The sequence below is a fragment of the Hyperolius riggenbachi genome, chromosome 6 (assembly GCF_040937935.1).
Source record: "Hyperolius riggenbachi isolate aHypRig1 chromosome 6, aHypRig1.pri, whole genome shotgun sequence".
NCBI classification, from domain to species: Eukaryota; Metazoa; Chordata; class Amphibia; order Anura; family Hyperoliidae; genus Hyperolius; species Hyperolius riggenbachi.
In genome coordinates, this window is record NC_090651.1 from 99,908,746 (window position 1) to 99,922,124 (window position 13,379).

At 41.7% G+C, this 13,379-nt stretch overlaps 1 protein-coding gene across 1 annotated transcript in view; it reads left to right on the forward strand.

Moving 5' to 3' along the window:
• The window catches only part of LOC137522503 (uncharacterized), a 66,537-nt gene that overhangs the window by 12,395 nt on the left and 40,763 nt on the right, over positions 1-13,379 (forward strand). The window contains exons 4-6 of the mRNA XM_068242575.1: positions 3,101-3,157; positions 6,214-6,258; positions 9,470-9,535. Of these exons, the coding sequence (XP_068098676.1) occupies positions 3,101-3,157; positions 6,214-6,258; positions 9,470-9,535 (168 nt within the window). The remainder of the gene's footprint in view (positions 1-3,100; positions 3,158-6,213; positions 6,259-9,469; positions 9,536-13,379) is intronic.

The following is a 13,379-nucleotide window of genomic DNA, read 5'->3' on the forward strand; positions in this document are numbered from 1 at the left end:
GTGGTTCTCTATGAGCTGCCTGGTGGTTCTAGTGTAAGCAGTGTAAGTGGTAGTGTAAGAAGACTACTACTTCATTAACTACTTTAGCACCACGCTAATTAAAATCTACGCCCTGTTTTGGTGGGCTCCTGGCTGGCTGGGCGTAGATTTCAATTAGCTGCCGATGCACGCATCCGGTGTTTCCGTCGCTCCCCGCCGACCGTGCCGCTCAAACCCGACATGTCTCGCCGCATCTCACAGGCTCTGCCTGTCTCTATGACGGCAGAGCCATATGATCGGTCAGAAGCCGATTCATTGGCTCCTGGCTGTGTCTATCAATGTAAGCTGCTCCCATTGGCTTACATTAAAAAACATGGTCATGAGCCAATGAAAGCGGCTCCTGACCGGCTCACATGACTCTGCAGTTATAGATATGGCAGAGTCTATGTCCTGGGGGTCCCGGGGTGCAGTGATGATGGCAGTTGCGGCAGGTATGCGCGTTGATTCGTTGCGATTCCGTCGTTCTTGTACCAGCGGTCTCTGGTCCTTAAGGGGGCAGAGACCGCTGGAACTTAAGTGGTTAAAGAGTCACAAAGACCAAAAATGACGTCTGTTTGTTTCTTTTAAATGGTCTGAAGGCTGAAGCTGGCAGTTTTCAGGTCTGAAGTGAAGGGATCATTTGTGAAGTGCCAAAGTACTTATTGTGCTAAAGTGTTTTTTTTGTTTTTCATAAGCATCACTTTTCCCACAAATTGTCAGTTTTGTAAAAAACTATTCCAAAGCAGAAACTCGCAATTCTCTTCGGTATCTGAGAGTCATCCTTAGAAAAAGTAAATAAACGTATAGCTCTATCATGGGTGAGATCATCAGTGCTGTAATAATAATTTAACAAAGTATGATCAGTCTAGTATAAGTCCACTTATGACTGGTTTTCAACAGGAACAGGACTTATGCATTTTACATACTATGCCAGTATTGACAGTGAGGTTATTTTTGTCTAATCTACAAAATAAAGAAAAAACAATTTTACCAAGATAAATAAAAAACATTTACAGTAGAGCCAACATATACAGTAGGAACTCAACTAACCAGCGGTCTCAACCAACCAGCGCAATTAAATGGCAGCACTCAAAGTGGTGAAGCAAACTAAAAGCGGAGATTACATTAATTATAAATTCTTATTTAGCACTATTTTTTGTTGTTGTTGAAAGCCCAAGTGTCACATGACTAGCAAGATTACAGTGTTGTAGACTGTAGCACTGTTAAATGAATCTGGTTTATCCAAAACCAAAAGTTACGATTATAATAAAACTCTCAAAGCTGCCTAATACTCACTTAGACAAACATTATTATGAAAAACTATCAAATGTAAAATGCATAAATTAAAAATGTACCGTCCATTTCTTCCACGGTAAACTATAAATTGCCTTCTTCCTAAGTTGTTCTCACACACAGTAGGTAATAAAAAGCTGAAAGATCTGACAGGTTTTGGACTAGTCCACCTCCTGGGAGGGATTTTCAGTACTCCCTTTATTTTTTACAAAAGCGCTCTATGCAAAGGATCTATACAATGTTGTTGGCCACCCTCCCAACTCATTTGCCCACTATTGTGGAAGCTGGACTGAGCAACTGAGTAATTCTAGTGTGGAAATCCCCAGTGCTGGAGCCACACAAATCTTTTATCTGTTGTGTAATCTAATGGTCAGATTCCTTTCAGCATAAATATATTTTCCTTGGCATTATAAATAACAATGCATGCAAAAAAATGAAGCATATCAATTAATTTGTAAACTACAGTTTACTGTTCTGCTAAATATATCCATGGAGACGGGCGCAATGACAGGTTAGCAGCCCCTGAAACCGCAGGGGGACCAGAGCTGTGAGGGGACCCCAATTACTAATCTTCCCTTCCTCCTATAAAGGGATCCTTCCTCAGATCAGGTGTTTTTGTGACTACACTTCCTACGCTCCTTACGAGATGGACTCCCAGCAGGCCGAGAGTTACCTAACAGGAGCCTATAGGCACAGATGTTCTGGCACCCTAGACTTTGCCCTCCACAAACCTACAAATCAAACCCCCACCAAACTGCACTGCAAGTGTGCTGGCTGTGTCAGCTGTCACTTCTCACTTACTTCCCTTGCCCGTCATAGCTGCAGGTGTCCCTCAGCATTAGGTAGCCAGAGGTACCCTCAGTATGAAATATATAGTGGTGCCCCGACTGAAGGAAGACCTCGACAATGAAATGCAGAGAGCTGGATGAGTAATCTCTCATGTATGCTCTGCTCAGGGCTCTGCATAGGGAAGGAGGGAGGCACTAGGGGAGGGGAATGAGCCACCTTTCCATCATCAGGCGCCTGCAGGCATGCGCCTACAGTGCCTTATGGTAAAACCAGCACTGGTTCCATGGCTTTAAAGAGAACCTGAACTGAAAATAAAAAGCCAAAATAACCATACACAGCTCATACTTACCTCCTGTGTAGTCTACTCATCAATCTCTTTCTCCTCTCCTGCGTCCTATTTGTCCACTGTGATCAATGGAATTCTCCATCCTCCATTTTAAAAATGGCCATTATCCCCCAACAGCTTCCTGGTCAGCTCACTGTTAAACTGTAATATCCCCACCTGAGCCATAGGGAAACATGGACATTACCTTGCTCATTCAGTTGTAACTGACAGCGGTGCTAATACTGTATATAACTGATAGCAACTGAAAGGGATCACTGTAAGAAGAATATTGTGAGCTTCTGAGAGGAACTGATGGTGAGGTAAGTATGTAATATTCATTTGCAGCTATGTCATGTGGTTATTTTAAATAATTTTACTCGCTTCAGGTTCCATTTAAGGCTTACCAAGGGGAAGCAAGGAACTGGGTGTGGGGGGCCCATCAAAGTTTTGCTGGGGGTTTCATGATTTGTAGTTACACCACTGCATGAAGATGTAAGAAATCTGCAGAACGCCACCTGATTGATGAAGCATGACTGGCTGCAGTCCTGCTCTACATGCTCGGCTCTCTGCAGACCAGCCTGACCACATGCAAGTCTCTGAATACGTCAGATGTAAACCTGTAAAAATCCATCATGGTGTTCATTTTTTAATGGGATTTACATATCAATTCCACAGGTTGACGAGCAGAATGCAGCTATTAATGCATACAACACACAACTTGGCTCATTGTCGGTAAGTCATGGACGTATTTTATTTCAATCAGATGCAACAAATGCATGAGTTGTGATAGCTGGTTTTACAGAGGCGTTTGTCTTGGACCCAGACTTGTACAAGTTTTTACTCCTTTGATTGCCTAGTGAAGGTCGATATAGCCTGTGAAATGCGTTGCATTGTGGAGTACTTAAAGCGGAATATAACCCAGAATTTCTTCTTTGCTCTAATAGAGTATTCACAGCATATTATATACAACCAGCTTTTTTTTTTACTAGAACATCATTCAAAGGGTTTACACAGGCTTTAGAAGCTTTAATGCCTTCAGAGCTGTCCGCTTCCGAAAGTTCAACAATGTAATCTTGTGTTTACTTAAATGTATCAAGTGTGGAATGTGACACATTCTCTGACTGTGCAGGAGCTCCCGGACACAGAGAGAGAGAGTCAAACCATGTCTGCCTGAATGAATGAATGAATGAATAAAAGCAGTTATTAATAAAATGCATAAAGCAAAAAACGGTACTTTTGGGAAGCTATAACTTATAAATGAATAATAATACTTATGCAAAAATGCAAATATGATAACCGTATGGCATATAAAATGTAGGAAAACATGTTTTTATTGAATATTATGTCCGGGTTTTAAACCTCTTCAAATAAACGGTATCTTTGTTGAAACTTTTAATCAACACTGTCTGTGTTTTACTTGTGGAGGAGGTAAGCCAACCACGGCCGCGCTTTTTAAATGGTTTTTAAACATTTTTACTCTATTCTGGCACCTCCGTTCAAGCCTCTCTTCATACTGGTTTAGTTTGTTTACCTTTAGGCCACGTTCACATTACAAACGCGGACGGGCACACACGCGGAACGCAACGCGTACGAACGCACGCCATCCGCGTTTGTATGCGTTGCGTGGCTGATCCCATCACTGAAAAGTGAATGGGACAGCCACGCATTTTTGCGGAACATGCTACACGTGGCCAGTCCTGACGGGTCTGTCGGCAAAAATGAAACTAGCTGGCAGCGGGGGACCAGAGGATTAGTGAGTGGCTGCGAGGGCACAAGACTGCTGCAGGGGGCTGGTAGAAGCCCCAGGTGAGTAAAACAATTTTTTTTTTTCTGACTTAAGGTTCACTTTAAGGGGTGAATTTATAAGGCAGAATTCACAAAGAAGTTTTATAGGCAATATACAGATAATAACTAATAGTACTAGGGATGAGCAAGAATGCTATGGAAGATATTGACGCTATATAAATGAAAAATAATAATAATAACACCTCTGGCAGTCTCACAATAATTTTCTCGAACTTACGATCATTGTCTGTAACAGTTTTGAAAATGATATTGAAGTCAATCGTGCCGAATTAAGCAGTGAAAGGAGTGGTTGCTATGTAAGTTCATGTCACGGCCTTGTCAGATATCAGATGTTTTTAGACTATTTAAGTTCCTGGCGCCAGGACATAAAATGGTTAACAGAACACAGACAGACACAGAATGTGAGCACACAATATGCTAGTTCTTTACTTCAATTGCTTTCCTTATATCTTACTCAATACAGAATTTGCTCATGCGCAGTATATCATCATATGTCACCATAATTACAGAAAGTCATGTGATTTACGAGAAATAGCACAGTTCAATGATCACGGGGAAATATGTTATTTAGGAACATACAGTTGCTTGAGGGACGCTCAGGGGATTTGCCCAGAGAGAATTTGCCTATTCTGAGTTTCATACAGCCAGTGTTTTCCTGCACAGATGTGAGGCTGGTTCTTCTTCTTAATAGCAAAGCTCCCATACATGGTAAAATGACCATAATTGTTAGGTATGTGAAAAATAATCTGTAAGAAAATAATGTGCCCCTATGGGGTACTTTCCTCAGGAGGGGGAAGCCTATGGATCCTAATGAGGCATTTCCATCCTCCTTCATCCCTCCATTTCAGCTAAGTCAGCTGGCAAAGATCCGCCAGGGCTTCAGGATCATAACAATCCTGTGTGAGCCTCCTGAAGACGCAGTCGTGGCTTTCCTTCCAGCTCAGGCAGAAAATGCCGCGCATGATTGGATCCGCACAGATGCAGACACCGCGCACGGGTCAGATTGGGCTTGGCTATTTCTGCCTGAGCCTGAAGGAAAGCCACGACTGCGTCTTCAGGAGGCTCACACAGGATGTTTATGAAGCTGGAGCCCTGGATTTTCAGTGGCTGACAGCGCTGGAATGGAGGGACGGAGGTGGACAGGAAAAGCTTGATTAGGATCCAGAGGCTTCCTCCTCCTGAAGTACACATAGGACATTTATTTTTTCCTACAGAGAGAGAAGTGTTGTTCTCTCTCTGTAAGGCCGCTATGGAAGCTTCCTGGGCCTCCATAACACCTGAGCAGTGCCACAGGCTGATTGCCTCCATGCCACGCCGCATTGAAGCAGTCATTTCTGCAAAAGGATTCCCGACCAAGTATTGAGTGCATAACTGAACATCATTATTTGAAGGTTGACTTTTTTTGTTTTAAAAACACTTTTCTTTTATTGGTCGGATGAAATATGCTAATTTTTTGAGATAGGAATTTTCAGTTTTCATGAGCTGTATGCCAAAATCATCAATATTAAAACAATAAAGGGCTTGAACTACTTCAGTTGCGTGTAATGAATCTAAAATATATGAAAGTCTAATGTTTATCAGTACATTACAGAAAATAATGAACTTTATCACAATATGCTAATTTTTTGAGAAGATCCTGTATAGGGTAATGTAGCCCCAGCCTTCCAGTGATGCTTAGCTTAGGCTGTTTAACTATGTGGAATTCTCCACCAAGAGCATTCTGGAAGACCATGCATTATTTTCACTGGCTTCAAAATACTCAGAAGCAGGGGTGTGTGCAATTGGGGCGGAGCTACCTCCCACCCCGCTGCAGCACAACCGCGATCACCCACATCCTCCTGCCACACAGCAGAAAACAGCAGGTGCTGGGGGGATGTGAGTGATTGCGAAAATGGATTGGAAAGGATTAAAATAGAGTACATTTTAGTGAACTTTAATAAACTAATGACTGTATTAATATAATATTTTTCATTAATTTACAGACTAAAACTGAGTGCATTACTCAGAAGCTCGCTGGTCTAACAGTAGTAAGTTTGCTGATACATAATACAGATATATTCATATGTATATATATATATTTAAAATGTACCATAAATGCCTGTAGGTTGTTGTATAGACAAGAGACAGCATGAACAATAATGTCAGTCACCTCTTTCTATAGAGAAATGTAAATATGGTTACATCAGATTTTGATCCTGGAAATACTTTTTGTGGTTGTAAGACCTTCAGGCAAAACTCACTATGATGACCTAAATACCTGAAAACCATGCATAGCATTTTGCTCATCGTTCAAGTGCTTTGCAAGCATTTTAAGAAATTGTTTCTGTGGTTTTAAGCATCAAACATCTAAAGCAAGCTTGTGCCCACGCTGTCTGCAGTGCATTCTGGTTGAATGGGAATTTGTGCCTTGCTTTGTAAAATGCTGAAATAATTGTAACAATGACTAGAAACCACTTCCATTATTTTCTGTGAGAGTGTAACTGCCAGGCCACATACATGTGAACCTATACACTTTCCTAATGCAGCATTTTGTATTTTATCTGAGCTGTGCTGCTCCAAATCTACCTATGTATGTACATCCTATTTTATTAATTATTCCCACCATGCATGTTGGAAGGTGGCATCACTGTGGGGTAATGCCACCTGAAACTTGTCAGTGTGACCAGACACAATCGTCAGACATGTCAGACAAGAACCTCCCTAGGGAAACTGGTTCTCTTTAAAGCCAAAAAGTTGGTCACACCACTTATGCATCACATTCATCTTTTTTCTTTCTTTTTTTGTGGTAATGCACTTTTTAGGGTTTTTTTTATTGATAAAGAAAAACTATTCATCATATAGCCATCCTTGCTTTAAAGCACACCCAAGGCTGTAATTACTAGGTCATTCCCAGCGGTGTTGATCCAGGAATCTTTTCTGATTGCCATATGGAGTCAGGTCTGAATTTTTTTTCCCTATTAGGGCTAATTGGTGCAAGCCTTGAAAGGGTTTTTACATATATAAAGGCAGATGGATATTTATACAAGGGATATGGTGTAACTGACCAAAAATGATAATATATTAAATTCCAAAACTCAGAATCCCTTAATTGCAATTTATATTCTAGTACATACAAAACAAAAATAATTCATGGGTAGTTGTCATGACAACGGTTGGGGTGGAATGAGGTATATACAGAAATTTCGTCTCTGGACAGGAGATCCTGTGTATAAAGTCCCAGAACAGAAAAAGGAATGTTGAGCTACAAACTTTCATCCAGATAATATAAAACATAAAACAGTTCCTCAATTATGCTAAGTAGAAGCAGTAGAGTGTTGTACCGTGTTAGCCATCAGTAAAAGCAAGGAGTTTTGAATCAGGATGATACCATTTATTGGCTAACTTAGAGAAGCGTAAACAGTGAGCTTTCGGCTTATAAAAAGCCTTCGTCGGACTGGTTCCTGACCAAAACTGAAAAACACAGCCGAAAGCTCACTGTTTACTCATCTCTAAGTTAGCCAATAAATGGTATGATCCTGATTCAAAACTCCTTTCAATTATGCAAGATATCCTCATCTCAGAGCATTTTTCACAAGTCTCTAAAATGTTTTCACAGCACTTGCTGATCATGCTGTTAACTGTGTTTCATTTACATGCAAATGGGGTCAGTAGCAGAATCACTTTCAGGGGAGGTCTGGGACCATTTGGCCTGGGGGGAAAACACAACCTAGAGGACGGTTATCATGGCAGCCCAGCCCAAATGGCTTCATACATGCGCCCTACTTGCTATATGCCGGTAGTCATTTAGGACGCCAATGCGGAAATATAGCAAGGAAACTTGCAAGACCGCGTGACAGGTAAAGTATAAATGCACAGGCATCGGGGGTCACATAATACATTTGGAGGGAAGATATCCAGGGTTTTCCGCCATGTCTGTCATTGGTGATTATCACACGCCATTACAGCTGTGTACCCGGTCAGCCACTTCAGCCTGAGATTTCCCATCATATCAAATTCGACCAATTTCTGCCTGAAATCTGTCAAATCATCAATTGGGATTCGATAGTAATTATCAAAACAGTTGGCTGATCGCCAAGTCTACAGATGTATGGCCACACACACTTGTGTCCAAAGAGGAACTGTCCCTTCAAAAGCGGGACAGTTGGGAGCTTTGATGGTAAGAGAGCACACAGTAATTTGTTTTCTACGGACACTCCAGGCAAGTCTCTGCTCTGCATCTTGCTGTGTACACTTACCAGCGTACCCCTCCTCTAATTGCTCTGTAAGGGCTGGTGCACACCAGAGCAGTTCTGAAGTGTTTTTTAAAACACTTGCAGGGGAAAACCGCTTGGCTAATGAAAGTGAATGGGATGGTGCACACCAGAGCGGGTCGTTTTTTCCACAAACGCAAACTTGGGGGCTGCAGCATTTTTTAGATTTCTGAGGCGTTTCTGCCTCAATGTTAAAGTATAGGAAACAGCTCTGAAAAACGCTACATCAGAGCAGTTTTCCAGGCATTTTTGTTACAGAAGCTGTTTAGTAACAGCTTTTACTGTAACAATATTTGTAATCTGCTACATAAAAACGCTCCAAAAAACGCTAGGCATGTTTAGAAAACGTCTCTAAACATGCCTAGAATTGCTCTGAAATCTGTTTCAAAAACCTCTAGCGTTTGGCAGATCTGCTAGAGGTTTTTAGTGTGCACTGGGCCTAATTGCACTTTTATTTCCCTCAGTTAGCCTAGTGTTTCACATTGCCTTCAAAAAACTGAAATGCAGCAGGCCCTGCACCAGCCCTAAATCGTTAAGAGAGGTAGCCTGGGGGGAAATGTCCCCCCTTCCCCCCAGCCAGTCCTCCCCTGATCACTTTCATTATTGTATTGCAGTTTGTGGTCCCCCTCACTTGCTGTAATGCCACAGGACTGAAAGTACAGGAGAAGCTCTCCAATGACTAAATAGACAGCAGAGAAAACCTTTTGTTGTAAGGATTTCTTATATAAGACCTGATAGAAATAAACAACAGCTTAAAGCTTTCACATCTTTCTTTCTATATACCAAAAGTTTTAGGCGGGATTCTACTTTAACCTCATTCCTGAGCAATCTAGAGATCAGGAATATTTTGTCACAATTGGGACAAGTGGAAGGCATGACGTCATAATGACGGCAGTGGGGAATTTAGGTCTTCAAAGTTTTTCAGCACATTTAGATAATGGTCAATATGATGGTTTGATCATAATGTGTATACTTTTTTTTATTCTAGAAACCACTAGTAGACAAGAGTGGAGAAGGTGCACAAAAAATTATTGAAGGACTTGGAAGAACTACTGTAAGTTGAAAGTTTTTGTACAGCTGTTGCCCTAGGATAAATGGACTGTAATTCCCCTACATAACCTTATTAGTCTATTATTATTCGCCTATTTTATTTATAAAGTGCCAACATACTATGCAGTGCCAGAGAATAAATAGGGAACATCAGCTGACTGTAGTTTCCTTATATAACATTGTTAATCATTAGCGTAGCACTGTGATTGATATTGCTAAAATAGGCACAAGGAAATACCAATAGTAGAATCATTTTACCTACTGTATATTCTACTACACCTATAGTAGAATACCGGTAATAAGACAGATATTCTACTATTTTCCACTGTAACCTAATTTTCACACTAAGCCCCCCCCCCCCCCCCCCCCCATCTACTGTATGCATAACACTAACCTGCCCTCATCTCCTCCCAACACTAAGCTTCTCCCTATATAAGTATTATTTTATTATTGTTTACTGTAGTATTTATGTAGTAGAGACATCTTATTCAGTGCTGTCCAGGGTATATAGTCTTGTCACTTAAAGGATACCTGAGGTGACATGTGACATGATAAGCTAAACATGTGTATGTACAGTGCCTAGCACACAAATAGCACACAAATAACTATGCTGTGTTCCTTTTTTCTTTCTCTCCCTGAAAGAGTTAAGCATCAGGTATGTAAGTGAGTCAGGACTGGGTCAGACTACAGTGTGACCTTCACTGATAAGATCTTACAACTATAAAACACTTTCCTAGCAGAAAATGGCTTCTGAGAGCAGGAATGAGATAAAAAGGATCAATAGTTTGTCAATTTTGGCTCTGGCATACTTTAATGAATGTGTCATTAAGCAAATACAATAAAACAGTAAATACTTAAAAAGTAAATTTAAATTATAAATAAAATGTGGAATATCTTAAAAAGTCATTTTTAGGAGGAGGAGGATGATAGAAACAATTGTTTATTTCATAGGTTTATTTTCACCTCAGGTGTCCTTTAACTGTCTGTCATAGTGTAGGCTAGCGCCATTTTTAGTGGGAAGCCAATTAACTCATCTGTATGTGTTTTGGATGTGGGAAGAAACCAGAGTACCCAGAGGAAACCCACGCAAACATGAGGAGAACATACAAATTCTGTGCAGAGAGTGCCCTGGTCAGATTCCAACCAGGGATCAAGCGCTGCAAGACAAAGGTGTTATGCGCTATACCTAACACTAACCCCCCCTTCCCTACCTGAGTGAATGTAAAGCCACTAATTACAGCAGCTGCAAAGCTGCTAATTAGTGTGGCTGTAGAGCCACAATGTACCTATCAATCCATATTATACAGTTAGTGCCATTCAAAAGATATTTGTATTGCCACAAATGGGTCACCCAAATTAAGGCCCGGTTCACATGAAGCGTCATGTTGTCACATGACGCGGAAGAAGACGGAAGCCTCTACAGCCGGCTACTACTGAAAATTAGGTATGTATAAACCCTCCCCCACCCACCCGCCCAGCTGCTGCGCCCTCCCCTCACCCTCCCGTCCTTAGATTTGCGTCGGCATATGCCCCCATCCCCCGTGGAACGGTTCGTTTCTTCACTAGTGTTAACAAACGTTCCGTTTCCCATTGCCCCAATGCTGCAGTATTTTTTGTCCTGATCCGTTCCGCTAGGCAGAACGGTCCGGAAAATTAGGGTCTTCAGCATTGTTTCGATTCATGGACTGAAACGTACGGAACGTATCCGTACCAACGGACGCATGTGAATGGATCCATAGGTTAACATTGGATCCATTCACATCCGTTCTGTTTGTACAGTATACGTTTCGGTTCCAATCCGCAAAAAAACGCTAATGTGAACCGCGCCTAACAGGTGCTATTCTTCAATGCCTTTTAGTATAGCTCCTTATAAAAACTTATTGAACATTATGCCCTCCTCAGCTGCCTGGGATAATATGTGCTTTATGCTAAGCTGGTAGAGGGTGGTCAGCACACCCACACAGGAAGCTTCTGCATCTCACACTGCCGATTATGGGGTCAATTCATAAAGCATTACCGCATTTGGCAATACAGAAATCAGATGACTTTACCAAGCAGTTAGGGAAATGTCAATTCATAAAGCCTGTTACCGCAGGAAAAGCTAAAATTACCGAGCAGTGAGGTAAATCACCAACTTGTGCGGTAATTACCTCAACACATGTTAGTAAATGTCAGTTCATAAAGCAGACAAGGGGCTTGATTTACTAAACTGTTATAACTCATATCATGGCCGTTTTCACACGCATTTGCGCGCAATTGTGAATTATCGCGTGCAATTGAGAATTTTCGCACGAAAACGTGAACATTTTCAAGCGAAAATGCATGATTGTGCGTGAACATTTGCGATTGCGCGCAATAATTCGCGATCGCGCGCAAACGTACAAATGCACGCTAAAACGGCCGTGATATGAGTTACCACGGTTTAGTGAATCAAGCCCAAGGAGCGATAAAGCCACAAAGCAATACCAGCTGCTTTGAAGTGGTGAAAAGAATGTGGAGAGTAGACTGTGGGAGCGTGACTCACTAGCAGAAGCAGGTGCAGCTGTGATTGACAGACGCAGGGAGCTAATAGAATCAGCCCATTCTCCTGCAAGTCTGACTGATCAAATCTGATAGGACCCGCAGCCTTCACTGGTGGGACAAGCTTTTAAACCCCTTAGGCAGCAGCACAGCAGCAGAGTGACAACGGAACAAAACAGGCATCCCCTGAGTACCTTAGGCCGTGTGTGTTTAACCTCTTGGGTACCTGTTAGGAGCTAGTGGGGAAAATCATCCAGGCATGGCATGTGTAAAGTTTCTTGGAAGTTAATCTAAACTGTGGCAATTAAATGGATTTTCATGAAAGACTATTACAGATAGACTGTAATTACAGCATCGGGACTTGCAGCGAGAGGCAGAGGGTGTTTAGTGGTGGTAGGTAAAGTGGTAATGGGTGACGACGCAGCTGTGGGGGGCTTCGCCAATATGCGGCAGCCCAACTGAATGCTCTGGGGGTCTCCTTATTAATGGAGACCCCAGATGCAGTGGTGGAAGATGGTGGCGGATGTTCGGAGGGTTTGCGCACATCTCTGGGGAGCGAGGCCGTGGTGCTGAAGGACAGCGCCACAACATAAAACTTCACTCCCCTTCGTCTAGGAAAAGGGAGCATTGCTCAGGCTTTTGCTGAGTAATGCTCTCTAGTAATCAGCCATCGCACTAAGGAAAGCGGCAATAGGATTAGCCAGTAATCCTCACGTGATGGCAAGGTGATAATTAGCTCGCATCTCCAAGCTACTTATCACCTTTAATAGGATATGGCCCAGAGTGTCAAATAGAAGAGAGCTAACATAGAGTAAAAGATTAGGCTTAAAAAGCAACCTGAAACGAGAAGTATATGGAGACTGCCATAGTTATTTCCTTTAAACAATACCAGTTGCCTGGCAGCCCTGCTGATCTATTTGGCTGCAGTAGTGTCTGAATCACACCAGAAACAAGCATCCAGCTAATCTTGTCAGATCTGACAATAATGTCAGAAACACCTGATCTGCTGCATGCTTGTTCATGATATATAGAAAACTATTTTAGAGTCAGAGGATCAGCAAGATAGCTAGGCAACTGGTAATGCTTAAAAGGAAATCAATATGGCAGCCTCCATATACCCTCACTTCCACTGTACTTCATAGCTTTTAATAATGCAAATATACTTTTTTTATATATATATTTCTGTAGCTATGAAATTGTAATAAGAACCATTGAAAAGTTTAAAATATCCTTTGCTCTGTCCAAAATAAAAACATAACATTGCCTGATTTGCCAGTAGAGCTGTTTAGCACAGAACTCCCATGTGTGTTTGTGTCAGGCTAATAGGA